Source organism: Molothrus aeneus, chromosome 5, assembly GCF_037042795.1.
Source record: "Molothrus aeneus isolate 106 chromosome 5, BPBGC_Maene_1.0, whole genome shotgun sequence".
NCBI lineage: Eukaryota > Metazoa > Chordata > Aves > Passeriformes > Icteridae > Molothrus > Molothrus aeneus.
The window spans coordinates 34,350,479-34,370,938 of record NC_089650.1 but is presented as its reverse complement, the minus strand read 5'-3'; the positions used below and the strand labels follow the sequence as shown (position 1 = coordinate 34,370,938).

Here is a 20,460-nt window from a genome sequence, read left to right as displayed (position 1 = left end):
ATAATTACTATAAAATTAGAATTAGGCACAAAAGTTAACCCAAAACACATAGGATTTGTGAATTTCACCTTTGACAAGAAAAATCCATGAGAAAACCTAAACAAATTAATTACATTTTTTTTCTGTCACTGAAGCAAAAAAAATAAGATTGAAACAATATTAAAATATTCTCTAATTTTATAAAAGTCTTTGTAGTTCAGTTTTTAAAACCAGCAATGTGCTGCTTTGATTAATAAATCAGTTCAGCTACCAGAGCATGGGCAATGTTTGCATAGGACTCTAGTTCCCTGTGTGGCAGGAGGATCAAGGAAGTAACGAGTACATGCTGATTTTGAAATGTGATTTTGAGCAGAAGGGTTTCTGTATTATTGTATAGGCCATAATTTTTCCTCAGAAATCTAGTGTGAGCACAAATTATCCAGGTTGCTGGTCCTAACAATTGAAATGGCTTTTATTTCTGTCAAGCACAACAGACTGTGCAGATACCTTGACTGAAAGGGAGGAACACACAACCACTGATGTGTCACAATTTAGTACTTGGCAGCAGGGTTCAAAGAGTCCCTTGAATGCTCTCATCACTATTAGTCACCTTGAGCAAATGTATTTCATTAGAACAGACTATAAGAAGGAAATCTCTTGAGTTCGTGTTTCACACATCATCAATATCTCCATTCTGTGTTTAAATCAAGAAAACTTTTAGTGATTTTTAATATATATGAAGTTACAGTTCAATAACTCCTCACATATGTATATTGATGTGTTTTTCAAGTGTCATTTTTAATTAGCAGCTTATTTTCTGTCAAAATTTTTTTCATTTAATGCAGGTATTTGTTTAAATAGGTATCTTTGTTTCTCTAGTACAATCACCTTATTTTTAATTTCACCCTTTATATAACGGAATTTACATGTAATTTCAGTATGTTTGAACAAGCAGGGCATGGTCAAAAACAGGCAATGACATATCATTAATATTTTTTTACTTTCTTCCCAAATGTGTTAATATTTGATTTTTCCCAAATATGTTAATCTTTGATATTACTAGCCACTTGAAAAGCTGCAGCTCTTCATTTTCAAATGTTCCTAAATAAAGGAGGAAAGGGTAATTGGCATTGCATATGGAAAAGCTTCTGCTGTTCTTTTATTTGGATTATTGTAACACAACCCTTTGCAGTGAATACTATAGATGAAACTTCCATTCTATTTATTTTCTTGTTTAGACATCATTGTTAATGATGTCTAAACAGCTCTTACTGCTGCATTGTCAGACACACAAATAGTCAAAATTAAGAACAGGTTGGGTGCTATCTCAGTGCCCATGCCACACCAGTCATGAAGAACATTTCAAAGGAGTATTTACTGTATCACTTACTCTCATTCCTGTGACATTTAAAGGACTTTTGCTTTGACAGTGGAAAATAGGGCAGAATAGCATACAAAGCACTTTAAACAGTTGACAGATGGAAAAAATAAACCATCTTTTCTCCCTTAACAACCTGCAAAGCTGCAATTTAGTGAAGTAATTCGACTTTACAAGTAACAGCAAAGTAGCGTCAATGAAATTTTTTAGCATTTTCCAACATAATTTGTAGATTTACTTTAATTTTATTTATTGAGTATTTCAGTATTTATAGACCACCTGATGCTGACACTAGATTTGATACAAAATATTATCTAGAATTCATCTCAGATGTTCTCAGTAGTTGCCTCTCTAGAACAGGTCAGCAAATGGATTTTTCATTGTCCCCCTACTCTCCCAAATATTTGACATTTCAAGAGAAGTTTCCATGCTTAGCCCAAAAAAGCACTGGAAGACTTTGAGGACACATAGTTCTGCAACTCTTCTAGTTCACACTTAAAATTAAAACCCAGCACTTTTTTTCCCCAGAACTGTTAAATTTGAACAATTATTTTCCACTTTGATGCTTCTGTTAATAATCCTGCTTTTTAATTGAAAGACCAAACAACTTTGATGAAGCTACATTCTCTCCTGAGAACTGTTTTCATTAAAAGACAGGAGCCTTAGTTGTGGTTTTCCATGTCACACCCCATGATAATGAAGGCTACAGAAGGTATTATCCTTCTTAAGAAAGCTGGTACCTCAACGGGTACCCACAAACTCCCAGAGGAGGAATTTCCCACATTTGAAATTGAGGTTGTTTGTACCCATGCAGATGTCTACACATACACAAAGATGTCTCAAAATTCGCTATTGCAGTCCCCTTGGTTTATTGCACACCTTCACCATCCGGCCGCTGCAGCCCCAGGGCACTGGGCAACAGAAGAGTGACTGAAACACCAAGCAGTAGTAGAGTATCAGACCACTCCTCTCAGTCACAGACATTTTTCTGGACTGATAACCAAGGAGAGGAAGGTAGAGGTGCAAGGTTACCTAAAATGCATTTGCTATTGATTTTTTTTAATGTGCAGCCTCTAACTCAACCAGTCAGTAGCTCTCAAAGTGGGGTGCAAAGTGGCTGTATTAGATTAGCAGTTCCAGGACAGCTGGTGATGTATTCTTTCATCCAATAGGAGGCACCAGACATCTGACTCTTTCCTGTCTTATGAGTAATCTCAAAAGAGTGGAGATTTATCACATCTCTAAGACAGACAAATTTCTCAACCTCAGAACTGCTAGCCAGAAATCATCCTGCATGGCTGAAGTCCGCCAGGGTATGTGGGAGGCAAGAGGCTGCTGTTGGAGTGTTTGGCAGCACAGGGGCTTACAGCAGATTTCCAGTCAGGTCCTGGGGCCATTCAGTGGCCCACTGTGGACTGTGGTAATCACAAGCAGGGCAGGCCGTGCTTCAGAGCACTCCCAGACTCTGGCCATGGACCCCTGCCCAGCTGCACTCTTAACAGAGTCCTTGGCATGCTTTTGACCCATGCCAAAGAACATTCCCCTGAACTGAGGAATATATTCCTGGGGTTCATGTGGTAGATCACATGCCCCTGGGACTGTCCCCAGCAGGTGACAGCTTGCTTGGGAGACTAGGAAAGGTCACTCTGAGCCATTTGGCTGAGGACCTGAGGGTGCTCCCAGACACATCAAACATGTCTGTCTGTGGGGTCATGATCTGAGTCTGTAGCCAGGTTCCTGGGACAACCCAACAGCTGCTAGCCCCCACTTCTCCTCAGTTGTGGGGATTGAAAGTACCCAGTATCAGGGCCAAGGTTTATATCTTTGTATAAACGTAGCAATGCAGTTGGCGTCTTGTCTGTATGCAGCATGATAGCATCCATCATCTTGAATGCAGGTTTACCAACACCCCTGAGCAGCACATCTGAATGTGAAGAGAAACACTATGGATTGAGAAACTCCCAGGGCTGCAGAAACCTCCTCATGTAAAGCTGAGCAGTGGGATAGAAACAAATGCTCCTAAACTGTGCCTTGTTATTTGTCCGTTTTGGTCTTCTTGTTGCCATGCAGGGTTCTTTGTATGAGTCCTGTAAAACTGAGATATGAGAACTGCTGGACTGTTGTCTTGTAATTAAGCTTTTTACAATAGTCCTAGCATTTTCCCCTGTGGACCAAAGGGGATATCCTGCTTAAAAGACCAGGTTTGAAAAACATGGCCCACAACAGCTAGCTCTATTTTTATTACATTCATTTTTCAAAGCTAGTTTAGATGTCACTTGCCATTACCTAAATGGTACTTTAGTCAATCCTGTGAACAAACCCCTGAGAGAGTCTGTGTGCCAACACACTAACAAAGATGGTGGGCTGCAAGTGACCCTCTCCTGGCCTTTATGCCCTCCCCAGACAGGCCCTGTCTATCACTGCTCCATACTTCATGGACAAACTTGACTGAAGCTCCCTGCATTACAGAGCTGAGTCTGGAGAAGAGGAAGGTGATACAAGAGGGAGAAGCGCCACCTTCTTTAATCCACCATGCCCAACATCAGTCTCCTGTGCTCCCCCTCCTCTGCCTCCCCTACCTCTTAGGTACAGTCCCTTTTCCTTTGGTCTTACCTCTCCTACTCTAAACTTAAACATCAAAAGAAACACTTTATCCTTGACTTCTTTGTGGCTTCCCTCTTCTGCAGACCTTTCATTGTGTTCTGGCCCTTATCCATTCAAAATGAGGCAATCCATGTAATAGCTGTTCATTTCAGAGGGAAAAATGCCTTGGGAGAAATGTCCTTCCTGATCTCCTATCTAGCATTTGATTTAAACCTGAATGAATAAGCAAGGCACTCCAACAAGATATTAAGGAATTTCTTGGTTGTGGAATATACCCAGGTTGTAGCTGTTTTTGAGAAAAGATACAGAAAATGGGGAAAAATTTATATATATATATTCCCTTAGAAACCTACCACTTCTATGAAACTTAGCATCCATTCATATCAAATTGATTAAGAAATGCAAATCAAGTCTTTTTCAAACAACTGCCTTTGTCTGTACCAGTAAATGAGGTTTTCATTTTACATGGACAATATATTTTCATAATTTGTGCGCTTGGTCACAGAATTCACAGTGTGTCACAGGAAACACTAGTGCGTTACAGTCCACACAGCTCAAGCTTTTCCTTTGAAAGGTTTAGACATTTTAAGTGAGCTCATGGTGAATTTCATAGTGGCTGCTTTATTTACATGCCGCCTATCAGAAGAGATCAAGTATTTCTGTTTCCCTAAATTAGCTCTCTCTGGAATATAATAGCAGCTTTCAAACTCACCACATGTTATCTACATATATTTTTCAGTTATAAATAGGGTCATGTTTGTGAGTTAATGGGTTTAGTTCTGAAAGTGCCAAAACTTTGATCAACACATGTAAAACAATTGGCTGAAAAGGGTGATTTTGATCAGTCCTTTATACATCAATGTGCATTACCTACAGTATGACAGGAAACATAACCACTACTGAAACCTTTTAATATCTGCAAGAGGGAAAACGGTGCTTGGAAATTTAAAAAAGATTAGATAACGAAAGAGCACTTGAGGCAGTACTTCTTATAAGTACTAGCAGGATATGTAACCCAGTTACAGAACGTGAAGCACAAATCATTGCAGCTTTTTTGTTTCTTCCAAGCTTTATTTAAACAATAATTCAACTATCTGGAATTTCATTTACAGTACAGCAGTTCTGGTTTTCTTTCTGTTCTGTGGGTTTTATTTACATAGCCAGTGGTGGGTTTGTATTTGGAAACGTCAGCTATCAAAAAAAAATCTGTTCCTTGATTTGCTACGAAATACTGGTAAGATAAAAATCCTGGTCTCACTGACGACAGCAGAAATATTGCCATTTCAGCCACAGGGTCACATACAAACAAGTAACTATTGGCTTCTCCACACAGCCAGCCATCCTGGGAATAACTCCCGTGGAGTGAGCAGGGACATCAGGGCTGCACAGGCAGCCTTCCTATTGAACACTGAGATGTTAACTGCAATACTGCAGCACATGGAGTTTGAATAAAGCCTCCATTCTTTAATCAGGGAAACTGTCAAACTAAGGCAACTGTAACTTCTTAGTTTACATACCAGCATCACCCAGGGAAGAAATTTACTTCTGACTGAGCACAAAGAAATCTCATCTACTCATTTAAATTATACCTTATTTGAAAACACAGGAATAACATGGTTGTTGCCTGAGGAAAGGAGGAAGAAAAACATGAGTATTTCTAAACATTTCCAGCCTTACCCATTTGTTGACAGACCACTGAGTTATTTTGGAAGCTCTGTCTCTGCTGCCTGACATGTCAGTTATTATATTGAAAATTTAATTGTACAAGGGCTTTGACACTGAACCTTATAAATTTGTTCCAACTGACCTTGTCTCAGTTATTTGCCAGCCTGGCACGGAGCCTTAGCAGTCATTATTTGTTCTCATGAAGTAGGTAGGGCCAGCATGGAACAGGAGATAGAATGGACCTGACATTTTACATGACTGTAAATGAGGAAGCAGCTTTAAATAAAGAGATTAGTATGCCCACCACAAAGAGTATTGCATTTCTCTCAAAGAGACCAAAGTTAGGTTGTACCAAATTACTTCTTTGTACCCCAGGTGTGGCTGTTTGTTCTGTAGTATTTTCAAACATCTATTTAAATTTATTTCTGTTTTACCATTCACTTAATTACTCTTCTCTAAACATTTCATGAAAAATTTTAGAGCACAGCTTTCATGTTATGGAAAAGGTATAAGTCACTGCAATACATTAAAAGTAGAAAAAGTTTATCAGGGCCCACATCCCCAACTGGGTGTTTCACAAATTTTCAGAAATCTGAAGTGCACTTTTAAGTCTTTCCCTGAAAGATTCACAATGAAAAAGCAAAACACAGCAAAAACAAAAGCCAGTGAATAGATCACGTTGTATTTGCAGCACCACATCTGAAAAGGTTTGCTAGCTTTAATCCTTAATTACACAAGTGTAAGAACAAAGCATCACCTGCAGACTCTGCATAGGTACAACGTGCAATTGAGCTCCCTCTGTTGGCTCTGCAGCAGCTGAAGTGCATTTAGTAACTTCTTTTCCAACACAAATACATCACATTGGCAATACTAATCTCTAGGTAAAAAACATTATGTTCCGCTACTAAAAAAATGTGAACTTCAGTTCTCATTAGAATTATTAGGATAAACAATATTTGCAGTGGATAAACAATATTTGCAGTGAAACAGGCTCCCAAGGGAAGTGTTCACAGCAGCAAGCCTAACAGAGTTCAAAAAGTGTTTGGACAATGCTCTTGGACACATGATGGGACTCTTGGGGATGGTCCTGTGCAGGGCCAGGAGTGGGACTCAATGATCCTTGAGTGTCCCTTCCAACACAGCTCATTCTGTGATTCTATAACTCCGTAATATTAAAGGAAAGGTAAAGCAGGAAACTCCAGAGACTCAGAAGTGAGTTCTATTTATGAGTTTTGGAATGGGTGTTTAGCATTTGAAAATCCAAATTATCTTGCAGCTCAGTGATTTGTAGATTCTGGAAGAGATTCTCTGGATGAGTTTCTTGCACTTTTTTGTTCTATGGTTTCAAAGAATTGGGAAAGGAGACAAAGTCATACCCGGTCTTTAGAGAGACTGCTCAAAAATTATGAGTGTGTGCTCTCAGTGAGTTGATGGCTCCAAAGGAGAGCTGTCTCTGCAGAGCCAGCTGACAAGCAGACACATAAACATGATTTTAGATCTCAAGGATGAGGCTGCAAGCAAGATGGGAATGTAGAATCTCCAGGAAATGAAAATTGGAAGTGGCAATCCATGCCCATCCTTTGGGGTTATGTTCATGGTGACAACTTCTTATAGCTATTGTGCAAAGACACTTTTCTTTTCTTGAAGTCAATTTTCTCTTTTTCTTCTTCTCCTAGGCGTCTGGATGCCAACCACATCAACTATGTACCCCCCAACTGCTTCAATGGCTTGGTCTCCCTTAGACACCTGTGGCTAGACGATAATTCCTTGACAGAAATTCCTGTCCAAGCTTTTAGGTGTTTACCAGCACTTCAGGCAATGACATTGGCACTGAATAAAATTCATTACATACCGGACTATGCCTTTGGAAACCTCTCCAGTTTGGTAGTTCTGTAAGCTTTATTGATTTCTTTTTATACACAATGTCTTCTTGCAGGGCTTTGGCCTCTTGGAGAAACAGATTTTTTTTTGCATCTTGGTACAGTTTGACTAGCATTTGCTAAACCACTTGTTTTGATCTAGTTCAAAGTTTCCATCTCAATAAAATATTCAAAGGAATCAAAAATCACCCTATCTGGTCAGCAAAACAAACAGGAAGGGGTGCATTGTGTGCTGTCTAAGATTGAAAGAGAGAAGATTAGAAACAGGAAATGAACGGAAATCTTTCTGGGGAACTTGGAAAGAATGCCATCTAGTAGAAAAAATATGCATTTCCTGTCATAGAAAGTGTATGTAGTTGTGTATTTGGTTACATTTGCATTACCGGTTCAACTAACTGAAACATGCACGGCTGGCACCAAAATCAGGAAGGCGTACTATGAATCATGGTTTCAGCTTCTTACCTTCTGGGAATGTACCAAATTGAAAAAATCTAGACTGGCTGGAGAAACTTAATGGAGAAGTAATTTCAGGATGCTTTGGAAAACATTAACATTATTAAAGAGAGAATTATATAATCAAGCTATACAGGCTGTCAGAAACCATGTAAGACACTTAGCATGTGGTAGCATACTCTAGCCCCAGTATAAGCATTAAACCTGGCACACATCAGGGTTCTTCATTGACAGCTATAGTCACTAACTCTGCCTCCATGGGGCCCCAAAATTGGGGATAAACACCTGACTTGTGCTGCAAAGCCTTTGCCTTCTCTTTACATTAAATATTGATCCATTTCAAATTAAAGAATGGATGGACTTGTGATTGATTGACCTTCTAGACTTATGTCAGCAATGGAAAAGACAAGAGGCTTTCTTGAACATTGTTCTCTAGACCCCTACCAGAAATGTAGTGGTAAGAGGACAGTTAAGAAATGCAGGATAAAATAATTTTTTTCATACCATGCTTGCTTCTGCTCAGTTAGGTTTCCTTATTTAAGCTCTGCCTTGCTTATTTCTAATCATCTGGGCTTTATTGTGGTTAATAATTGAATCATCCTTCACAACCTACAATAGCTGATCTTTTTGGCTCATCAAAATCTTTGTGTGTGGTTCTGCTTTCATTGGGTTGCTACTCTATACAGTGCGGCATACTTTCTACACAGTGGAAAAGTGCATGGTCAATTGGAGCAAGTCAAAACCTTTATAATTAAAGATCCAAACATAATTTGAATTTGAAGATGCACTCTTCATGCTAACTAAAGCATTAAAGGTCAGAGTAGTCATTAAAAATATAGAGCTGATTGGGTTTCTTCCTAGAAAAGAAAAAACCCACAGAACATTTTTATTTTGCTGTCAGAATCCCTGCCTTTGATAGACAGGTAAACTCAATTTCTCTAGGTTCTGTAGAACATTCAGAGAGCCTCTGATCTTTAACAATATTTTCAGAATATAATGAATGCCCAGGCAGCCACTCATTCACAGCCTTTCTTTTCTCTTAGAGCCCTTCTCCCTTAGTTACTACAGGGGTAGGATTTTGAGAACAAAATAAAAGGAAAAATCTGGGGAAAAGGCATTCTTTTTTAATTAAATGACCTGAAGTGGCTACAAGTTGAATCTACTCACATTAATGAGCTTCACTCAGAGTGGGTTTTTTTCCATGTCAATCTGAAAGACAGAAATAGGTAGAACTCAGAGATTTCAGATGGGTGGCAGGGAGGAGGGGTTAGAATTGGTTAAAAAATATAAAAATTACTTTCAAGTGCTAAATATTTTAGGAAGTAGCTACTGATTTTCATAATTTCAAAGAAAGGCAAGTTACAGCACTTCCAAGATTACTTGGTTTACTCATTTAAGGGAAGCTACAACTTTTTGTGTTATGGCTTTGGGTCTTTTTGCGTTCTGCAAGCCTAATGCCCCTTACCTGTCTGCTGTGTTATCCATCTCCTCAATGGCTGCTCTTTTGGGCCATACCCTCTAACACTCTCTGAATACAAATCTTTCAATTATACATCTCACACCCCACATACAGTTTTTCAGGCATGTTACCTAACTAATTAGCAATCATTGAGAATATGTCGATTCATTATGCAAACCCCAGCCTGGAACTACAGGATACAACACTTTTGAACAGTCCAGGTGGTTTAAAAACAGATCCCTTCTGTGAAACCAAATGGAGAGGTATTGGGAGAATGGGTGGTGGTTGGTAGAGGTGTCACCTATACATGCTCCTGCAAAAGCATGATTGCATATGATCAATGCATGCCTGAAAATAAGTTAATTTTGATTTAACTATCAAAATGTTTTGCTTTAGTCCACTGTGTGCAGTGTACTTTCCTGACTGTGTGCTTAATGTTCCCCTGCAGACATCTCCATAACAATAGAATCTATTCCCTGGGAAAGAAATGCTTTGATGGGCTCCACAGCCTAGAGACATTGTGAGTTGACCTCTTATTTGTTTCTTTTTTTTTTTAGAGTGTTTTCATTAATATTCTGAAAGAATAAAAATAGCCCAAAAGCCAAATGTGGGTTTTGGCTTGCCTAATCGCTACAGGATCTAAGTGATAGTTCACAATGACTCTGTGTAGTAAATCCTATTTTTGACTATAAAATTAGTTTGCCTTTTTAATAAGCATTGTCAATTGATAAATTGTTTGAAAGACAGCTGAAAACTGTGTTGAGAATAGAAAAAGGAATGACTATTCATGAACTTATGGTTGCCTAGTTTAGTACTATTTATTTGTCTTGTTCAATCAATAAAGCTAATAGCTAGATTGGGAAACTGTCACAGTGAAAAGTTTTAACACTGAGAAACTATCTTACCACAGAGGAAAGTTATAAAATTAGATGGGTTTATTTTTTTATACCTGGAAAAAGCAAAAGTTCTAGGTAATCAAATTATACATGTGCTTTACAAGTGGGAGAAATGTTTCAATTGTATGCAAGTTTTCATCTTTTGAGAGCTCTGATAAAGAATAGCACTGGTGAAGACTGAAACTTCCTCAACTTTCCACTGTAATTCTGTTTAGATCAATTCAAAATTTTTTGAGCTTTCCAGCAAAAACATAATCTACATAAAATACCAAACAGGAATGCAGTGCTAATAGTTAGCAGAAATTATTTTGCTACAGTTAGTCAAATACAGATGTTATCTGCTGGAGTCACCCAGACCCCAGAAATGCCACAGGGACAGTAAAACTTTGCATGTGCTTCCTCTCGCACCTGCTGCAGTCAGCTGCATCATTTTTTTGTGATTTTGGATGTTTTATCCAACCAGGACAGAGGTTAACAACCCAGTTACGAGAAACAAATTGTTTTAGACATGGATATTGCTAGTCTAAAGGTGACTATTTGCTTTCCCATCCACAAACCTGTTTACTGCCCACTTTCATCTGTCATTGAGATTAGGAAGCAAGGAGGTTTGGGCTTCTTGGGTTTTTTTAATCACCAGTTTGATTGCATTGATCCCTTGCCACTGAATTGCACTTTTAAAATTTGGGCTTTTAGCCGCCTGTGAGTTGAGAGGAAGTCCCTAAGTGTAGCACCGGAAAGGGGGACGGGAAGGGAAGAGGGAAAATGTAATGGTTTGCTTTGTTTATTTAAGTGATATTCACATGGCACTTGGTCACAAATGGGGAAAAACAGAACAATGGAATAAGTAATTGCAAACTCAGTCCCAGCCACCTGGCACGAGAGAGATGAAAACACAGAGGACAATCACAAACCCGGCAATAAATGTAGGTGCAGCCACTTCCCTGCAACAGGGCAGTGTAGCACTTGCCTCAAGCACAGTAATTGCATAATGTACAGACCAGTTCCCAGATAGTCTCAAGATAATCTGAAGAGATCTTGGTGTAAATGATGGACGCCAGCCTTAAGATCATTTGTTTGCATTGAGGGGTAGGTCTGGAAATCACATATCACTAGAGGGCAAAACCAAACCATACATGCCTGTAATCTCTTTTTGTCAATAAGCAGGAGAGATTTACAAGCAGGAAGGAAAGCCTTGTTGAGTTCAGACAGCAGTTTCCTGCCTGCATTACTTCAGCCTGATACTATTTCAATTTCAATCTATTGTAAACTGTGGCTTGGGTTTTGCCTGCCTGTTTAAAAAGGCTTTTGCTCCAGTTTTTCAGGCTGTTTTCCTCACAAAGTGTTGCCAGAGAGCATCACAGTAAACTGGCATATCTCAATTTTAGTTTCAGCCATCTCCTAAATGCTAAAGGATACATATGTCATGTTGAGGGCAGAAGTAGGATTGTAATCCATTCAGCCTACCAGAATAAAGTCTAATTACTGGTACAGTATGAGCATTTCTTAAAGCAGAGGTCACTATGGTAGCTACACTATCTTTTTTACAATTTGTGTGGTTAGAACGATTCTCTTGACTATTATCAAGTCTTAAAATTAACAATACAGTTAGAAATATTTATAGAGAAATGTATTAGGCATGTGAAGTGCAGATCACCAAAACCATTGAATATTATTTTGAAAGACTTTTTTCCCTGTTAATGTAATGCTAAAGGTGGGCAATTTATAAAACAGCAAATCCCTTAGTAGTACTTGAATTTACTTGCTTTTTTTATTACAGAATAGTTAAAATGTAACTAAAAATAGAATGCTGATAAAAATAGGAACGATAATGTGCTCTAAATAGACTTTGTTGGAAAATATCCATACACTTTTGAGGATTTCCTGTCTTTTTACTGTATGTATTTATGCAATGCATAGAAGACGATAGTTCATTACAAATGCCAACAATGTTATGTTATCTGTTATGCAGTGCATAACCGAAATAATAATATCTATTTTCACACAGAGATTTAAATTACAACAGTCTGGACGAGTTCCCCACTGCTATCAGGACACTAACAAACCTAAAAGAGCTGTAAGTACAGGCTCATATTAGGAAGAAGGATGTTTTGTCTAGTATGTGATTTCTTTATTTCTTTTTTTAATGCTGGTGATTTTATCAGTAATCCTTAAAAACTGATATCCTAGGAAAAACTAATAAGCATGCCAACATACATAAAAAATAATTTTCAATGTTCAGTTTAGGCCATTCGAGTTCTGACAACTTTTACTTTTATGTTGCCTTGTGCAGTGGGTCTTTTCCAGGAACTTCATTTCTGGAATACAGTAAACAACAAACATAATAAATTCACTTTTAGTCCCAAACACAAGAGATAGATTTTGCCAACTATCCAGTGTATTAGTCTTCTAGCTAAGAAGGCATGACAACCTTATTAGTCCATCAGGTTTAATTAAATTTTACCAACTTCCCTCCCTCACCTCTATTAAATTAAAAGCAATTTATTTTCTATATATATAGTCATTTCTTTGTAATGTTGTTAATAAAACACTTTTGTATGCACAAGCATAGTTTGCATCAGGAAAATCAACAATGAAATTAAATTATTCAAATTTATTTTGAAAAACAGTTGAATTATAAAAAACTGAAAGTAATTAAATTATGTTCATACATCATACACACAATGTACACATTAATGCATATGCTCAGAACTCTTTCCTTTGACTTATTTACCATGTTAATGGTACTATTAGCATAGATTTTTAACAAAAATAATTCATCACATACTAGTTGGACATGGTTTTACCCCTGCTACATCACAAACTGATCTAAAAGCCAACTTTAAGTAGCCACCTGAGATTTTTTCCAGAGCAGGTACTCCCAGATACTGTAGACTCCTGCTCAGCACCTCCAGTGTTGCCAGAATGCAGCTCTGCAAGAGGCAGCAGGGCTATGAATTTCCCAGCCCAAATGTTCTCAGCTGCTGTTTATACCATAAAATAATTGGTATGAAATCCAGTGACCTCAAAGGATTGCCTTTTTGATGCCCTCTGGAGTCAGCAGCCAAAAATGGGTAACTCAGTTTACACCAAATGTACCAGCAAACTGCCTGATGTGCCTGAGGTTACTACTGGCCCCCACAGGATTTCACCTCTGAGAATAAACTATGTGCAAGAAACATTTGGGGTCTGAAATTGCAACCTGCCACCCCAAATACAGCACAGACATGAGACCATGTGGTTCTGTGCTTTGTGTGGCCCTGGAAGCTGATCCTGTAAGGAGGGGATGTGTTCCACAGACCCTCGTGGGAGCCCAGCCCCACCGAGGCTCAGCTCCTTGCAGGGCCACCTTCGTACGGCTGGTTCTGGGTGGGACCTCGTGTCTCTCTCACAGTTTGTGCTGAAAACACAAACTGTGACCTTTTTGTGCACAGCTAGTAGCAGATATTGCTCTGGGAGGTAGTAATGCCATTTCCTTGGGTTTTTTCTGCCATGCAAGGGATCCCATTCAAAACCAATCTGATTACTGGTTCTAGATGAGATGCTCATTCTGCTTAGAGCCTGTATGCAAAGCAAGCAGGGATGTAAAGCCTTGCTCTGCAGCTCATCACCAGTAGCGCAATGCCTAAACAGCTAAAACCAATAATGTGGGACCTGTTCAAGTAATGGCCAAGAGTGCTTGCCTCAGTGAACAATTGGAGGCTTAGTAATGCATAAATTTAAGCTGGGAAGCCTTCTTCATACCCGACTGAACTAATGGGAGTTTCCCACACAAATCATCATTGTTCTTTTGAAATCTTAGTTGTTCCTTTTGTTTTTCACAATGGAGAATTACTCATATGAATGAAATCCAGTAATTAATGATGAGACAAAGATTTGGCTCTCTATCCAGCAGGCACAATTACATTTTGTTTGTGTCCACATTTAAAATATCTCAACAAAAAGGTGGTTGTGGGAGGATCAACATTACAATATAGTGTATAAAATAATTTCCTTCATAAACTTGTGCCATCTAGCAAAAAAATAGTTGAAGTTTAACAAGCACAGGGTGAAATATATTGTTAGCTATTTAATTACTAATATCTAAATATTGATGTTCTTAGTTCATATACCTGTATATATTTACATTATATCAATATACATACATGCATATACCCTGAATTTTAAAATGCCATTTTGAAGTTTTCTTCATCTGAATAGTTTTGTTCATTTAGAGAAGTGCAGAATTTCAGCAATTTTGCTGTCTCTTCTTTCTCTTCTCTTCTCTTCTCTTCTCTTCTCTTCTCTTCTCTTCTCTTCTCTTCTCTTCTCTTCTCTTCTCTTCTCTTCTCTCTTCTCTCTTTTTCCTTTACTTTTGTTTTTTTCAGTTCTGTATTATTCCAGAAAACAAGGATTTACCTTTATATATAGACACTTTTTTTCTACAAACAGAAAACCATCATTGTGCATTGTAATTACAGACTGAGTCTTGACTTTTTTTTTCCTTGACATATAAACGTTTTTTTCTCCGTAGGGGATTTCATAGCAATAACATCAAGTCAATACCCGAGCGTGCATTTGTGGGTAATCCTTCACTTATTACAATGTAAGTGATAAGAATCTTTTCAATGACTCTTTGTATTGGAGAATGTGGAACTAAGCATCATATTTATGGCTAATTGTCAATAGCTTTTTTGTGAGTACACTTTGTAGCACGTCACCATACAAGCAAACAAGCTCGTATCTTCCCAGCTTCATGGAAAGAATGGCAGTTTTCAAGCACTGATTAAGGGAAGCAAGTAGTGGTCTCTGGCCTTTGACATTTTATTTGAATAGTTACTTCTAAATCTCTTAGCATTACTGGCAACATAAAAGCTGGTAAAAATTACTCTTGATGGACTCCATTCTGAATTCCCATCGTCTTACATGAAAATGAACTTAATGGACAACTTCAAATTAAGAAATTGCAAAATAAGTGTAAGAAAAATAATGATTCATCTTGAGTAATATTCCATGAGCAAAAGCAGCATGACTTCAAGAGGGCAAGGGAATCTCTTCTCAATAGGGGAAGTTCTGACTTCTACAAGTGCTATCCTTACATTTGTCTCAGGTCATAAAAAATTCTTCATATGTGAAATTTTGTCTTTGCAAACCTGGGAGGAAGAGAGAATATTTTGTTGACTGGCTTCTGGCATTAAAACAGGAAAACAGTGACTTATTGAATGTTCAAAATGTGACATGTGGCTGGTGAATATAGATTAGAGGGTAAGAAAAGCTCAGAAGTGACCTCTGCTACAACCAGAGGGGCACAGTCTGTGATTCATCATAGAGAGTTTACTCATTTGATAATAGTATAATAATATATTTAGAATATTTTAAAATATTTTTCATTAAATGTCTTTTTATCCTTTTTTTTCAGACATTTTTATGATAACCCTATCCAGCTCGTTGGAAAATCTGCTTTTCAACAATTACCAGAACTAAGAACTCTGTATGTGTTTACTTTTTATTTTAGTTTTCTTTTTATATTGTAATACTAGAGTTCTCCCACACTTCCATCACCAGAATTTTGTTGAAATTGTTTTTTTAAATTTTAGGACTTTAAATGGTGCTTCACAGTTAACAGAGTTTCCTGATCTGACAGGGACTACAAGTCTGGAGAGTTTGTAAGTGCTAGAGAAGTATTTCTGCTTTGTTTTATTTTCTTGTATACTGACATATTGTAAAGCATGTGCTAAAAAAATTTTGGTTTTCAGTCTTCAAAAAGTAATTGTTTTTCATAAATTCTTTCTACAGGACACTCACAGGAGCACAGATCACCTCTCTCCCCAAATCAGCTTGTGACCAGTTACCTAATCTCCAAGTGCTGTACGTTTCAGTAAGATTATTAACATGACATTAATGCAAGAGATTAATGGACAAATGAAACTATTATGATTTCAAAATTACCCAATTACTGCTATTTCTGTGTATCACATTACTTCTTAGGAATTCAGCTCAGGGAGTTGGCCCCTGTGTTATTTAAAAAATTTACAACCTACTTACCAATCAGGATTTCTCATACATTGCTGAGAAAGATATTTACTGAGTATATTTTTAGGAAAAGATAAAAAGGTTCTTGATTTTGTTGAAAAAAAGACACACCTACCTTATTTTCATTCATTCTGTCTCTCCTACAGTAGTTTGGGATTTTTTTTCTCACTAAGGCAAATAATTCATTGAAGTAAATAGAAAATATAAATAAGGACAGCAGTTTTGAGTACTTGCTATGTTCCTCTTTTAGTTTCTTTCCCAACCAGACATAAGTAGCTGACTGAAGTTTAAATAGACTATTCTTTGACATAGCTGGCCATATTTGGTATACTAAATACACAATATCATTTTAGCTTGGAAATTTCTTTGGAGTTTGCCTAATCACTAATGAAAGTAATCATTGTGTCCACTTCTTTGAGAATGAGCCAAAAGCACTTTCCTCTATGTATTACATCACTAAGAATCTATTTGGTATTAATTCTCTGGCCAACATTGAAATAGCACTAATTATAATGCATTATTTGAATACCAGAGTGAATGTCAAGAACATTTCCAGAAAAAAATAAGTTTTAGTTAATGGACTCAATATAACCATTTCCAGAATGATAAAAGACAGTCTGCTGCCAGAAAAAAAGTCTGCCCACATGATTAAGTTTAAATATGTCCTGCAACATTCAAAAACAATAAATAATCTCAAAACAGAGTGCAAACAAATAATACAGCAATCAATAACTTACAGAGTTCATAGTAGAGTAGGACTGTCCTTTGGAAATGCTCATTTTTTGTTTTTGAGTATTACCGTATATAATTCAAGCTGATACTTAAAAGAGGAGGGAACTGATTTATCAGCAACTTCTGGTACTCAAGAGCTGCTCTTTCCCCATTGCTGCCAGACTGGAATGAGCCTGCTGAGTTCCCATTTTGCTTTGCACATCAGTTCTGCCTGTGCCATGGAGGATATTGGTGCACTGAACCCACCACCCATGCCTTGCGTGGAGACTGCGACCTTGCAGGGGCTCCCTGGCTCAGACACACTCACAAACAAATACACTCAACTCAATCCAAGTGCTTTGGAAGGCAATTTGTGCATCCTACTGAGGTGAATGTGCTCAAGGCTCCCTGGATGTGTGCTCACCTGCAGGAAAGGTGTCTGTGAGAGCACAATCCCAGCAGCCCTGGAAAGGCTCCCTCAGCACAGCTGGGCATAGGGAACAAAGCCACTTGCCCTCTGCTGCTGCCAAGAGCCTCATGTATTAAGAAAGTGGGAAAAAAGACCTGAAAAATAAACACGTAAAATATTTCCTGGAGTTCTGACAGAAACTGAAGGGAGAAGGGTGTCAAGTTCAGGGTTTTTTTCCATATGTGAGGAGGAGATGCACAAAATTCAAGCTGGTAACATATTTTTAAGAAGACCTAAGTGATAAACCTGTGGATGACAGAATAGCCAGTGTCTGCCAGACATACAAAACATCCTTTACCTTGGCCTAAAAGCCTCTAGCTCACTTGAACCCTACTCTGTAACATCCAATTTGTACACACATAAAACCAAACCAAAACAAACAAAAACCAACCAACCAACCAAAAAACCCCGCACCCCAAACATGCTGATGTTTGCCTTTCTACAGAGTAAAATCAGAGTAGAATACCTTAAAGACACACACAGTCGTTACTTGCACTACTTCCTCTAATCAAATATAAAACAGTCCAAGTGCCCCTCTTGGAAAAATAACAGTGAAACTACAGTTTTACCAAGGGATTAAATAGGGGGAAGTGAACCAGTTTTAGGGAATTTGAGAAGTGAGAAGAATTTCAGATAGTGAAAAGTGAATCTCTTTAATGTGAAAATACTGGATAACTGTGAACAAGGACATTTTTTCTAATTCTAGGCATAAGCTTTTTTCTCTATTCTTTTCACATGCAAATTTCCCATTTTGTTTTCCCTGAACAACACAAACATGCACACATACACACACACACACACATTTATTTATATATATATATATGTATATTGGATGTGACTCTTGGGTGGTGGGGGCTGGTATCTGGTTCCTTTTTTTTTCCACTTCAGTTTCTGCAAATTGCCTGGGCTTGGTTTTCATTAGTTATATTATACTGTAAATCAGTCCAGATGTTTCAGTTATTCTGTAATTTGTTGAGTTTTGGCTCAAGTCTTTTTAAGGTTTTTTCTTCCTCCCATGTAGTGATTGATTTCAAAGTTAGATTCAATATTTTTTGACCATTTTCCTCAGTTATAAGATGTAGCAGTCTAAGGATCAGAGGCAGTACTGCTTAATTAAAAGTGTAGAATGGGAAGCTGATTGTGACTCTCATCAGAAAAATACAGGATCTTCTCTAAAAAAATGAGTATATATGCTTAGTAGATTATTTAAAATTGTTAAAGTATTTATCAGAATTTAAACATGATAAATATGAAATCTGTGATATAAATCCAGATGGCCAATATCATTGCTGTAAAACACTCAACAGAAGTCTACACTTCAAGCAGGAAATCTTCAGACAATGAAAGGAATTTGCAAATGTTATGGATATGATATGGAGTTAATAAATCTTGCCTTTTCCCCTCCTCTCTCCTCTTCAGTTAGAAATCAAAATGTGACAGATGAGAAATAAGTGAGTTTGTACACTTCTGTCACTGTGGATAGAAAGAAATTATTTTTAATTGAGCATGAAGGTATACAATGAAAGCTATTTTTTCTTTTAACATTCTTTTGATGTTAATCTATTTTTTTCTTGTATAATTCAGGGATCTGTCTTATAACCTGCTGGAAGATTTACCCTGTTTTACAGCATGTAAAAAACTCCAGAAAATGTAAGTGCTAAACCACCCTGAAAGCTTAAAAAGAATCATCCATGTGTGTTTGAGTAAAATTAACTTGGTTATTGCTGGCTGATTCGACATACCCCAGATACACTTTATTGAAGTGGATCATAAGCACAATCCAAAACACCCCAAAGTGCCTTCCAAGTGTCTTTGAAACTGAGGAGATCCTTATTGCTATTTCAGTGACTTGCATCACAACGAAATTGCTGAAATCAAAGCAGACACGTTTTGGCAGCTGGCTGCTCTTCGCTCTCTGTGAGTACCCCCTGACAGACATTCACACAGGTTCTCAAAAACATGGGCTGCATAATGTCTGCTCATGATGTACCCCAAAAGATCCTTATTTCAGTTTTTCCTCACTATGGTCTTTCATCATGAGCTCATAACTGGGAAAGGAGAGCAAACTTTGTGAGGTTTAGCACCTGCGGCAATGAATTAAAATATTTAAGCTTATAGCAATAGAAACTGTAATTTCTAAATGTTTCTGGTGGAAGTAGAGAGACTGACTGGGCCAGAGCTGGTATCTGTTGGCAGGTTCATGTTATAATCAGCTCTAGGGAGTGGGAAGTCTTTTTACAGAGAGCAGCATCTTAAAATGTGGAGTCCAGTCATGTGCAGGTTTCCAGTTTTCACACAGACTCGTGTGCTAGAGGAGTGATTTTGTCAAGAAATTACTAATGGTTGGAATTTTTTGCAGAATTGAAGCCGTACATTTTTTTAAGAGTTGCTTTCAGTCTCTTTGACTTTTTAGGGGTGGTGAAAATTGAGATTATGAAGTTAAGCCTATTGACCATGGGTTGCTGCTCTTAGTCACATGAGAATATTTTAGAAGACTTAGTCCATATAACCTACCCTTTTTTCTGCTGCATTAGGAGGCTGTGAAGCAGACTGAAATGCCTTGGGCTGTGGCAGGAATTGAGACAATTTAAGCTGCCAGTTTAATAACACCACAACTGACTAATAAAAAGTTTAAAAATACTTTGCACTATGAGATATACAGGAGCTTATTGAAAATATTGGCATGTAATTGATACCTTTTTTATATTTAGGCCTTCTAATCAAGTGTTTGAAAACTTCAATATTCACTCAGTGGGTATGTAATTTTCTACTCACTTTTGTTGTAGGGATTTAGCTTGGAACAGAATTAAAACTATTCACCCCAATGCCTTCTCCTCTTTACCATCTCTGATCAAACTGTAAGTATTTGAATATCTTATACATTCAATTTTTTGCATTTTTCTTCCAAGAGCATGCAAAAGTTTAATAACTTGGTGCCCAGCAGAAATTGAGGGTTT

General features: G+C 37.7%; 1 protein-coding gene across 1 annotated transcript in view; it reads left to right on the top strand.

The window, feature by feature from the left end:
• The window catches only part of LGR5 (leucine rich repeat containing G protein-coupled receptor 5), an 88,935-nt gene that overhangs the window by 57,057 nt on the left and 11,418 nt on the right, over positions 1-20,460 (top strand). The window contains exons 5-14 of the mRNA XM_066549962.1: positions 7,303-7,518; positions 9,867-9,938; positions 12,320-12,388; positions 14,825-14,896; positions 15,710-15,781; positions 15,888-15,956; positions 16,087-16,158; positions 19,088-19,153; positions 19,349-19,420; positions 20,290-20,361. Of these exons, the coding sequence (XP_066406059.1) occupies positions 7,303-7,518; positions 9,867-9,938; positions 12,320-12,388; positions 14,825-14,896; positions 15,710-15,781; positions 15,888-15,956; positions 16,087-16,158; positions 19,088-19,153; positions 19,349-19,420; positions 20,290-20,361 (852 nt within the window). The remainder of the gene's footprint in view (positions 1-7,302; positions 7,519-9,866; positions 9,939-12,319; positions 12,389-14,824; positions 14,897-15,709; positions 15,782-15,887; positions 15,957-16,086; positions 16,159-19,087; positions 19,154-19,348; positions 19,421-20,289; positions 20,362-20,460) is intronic.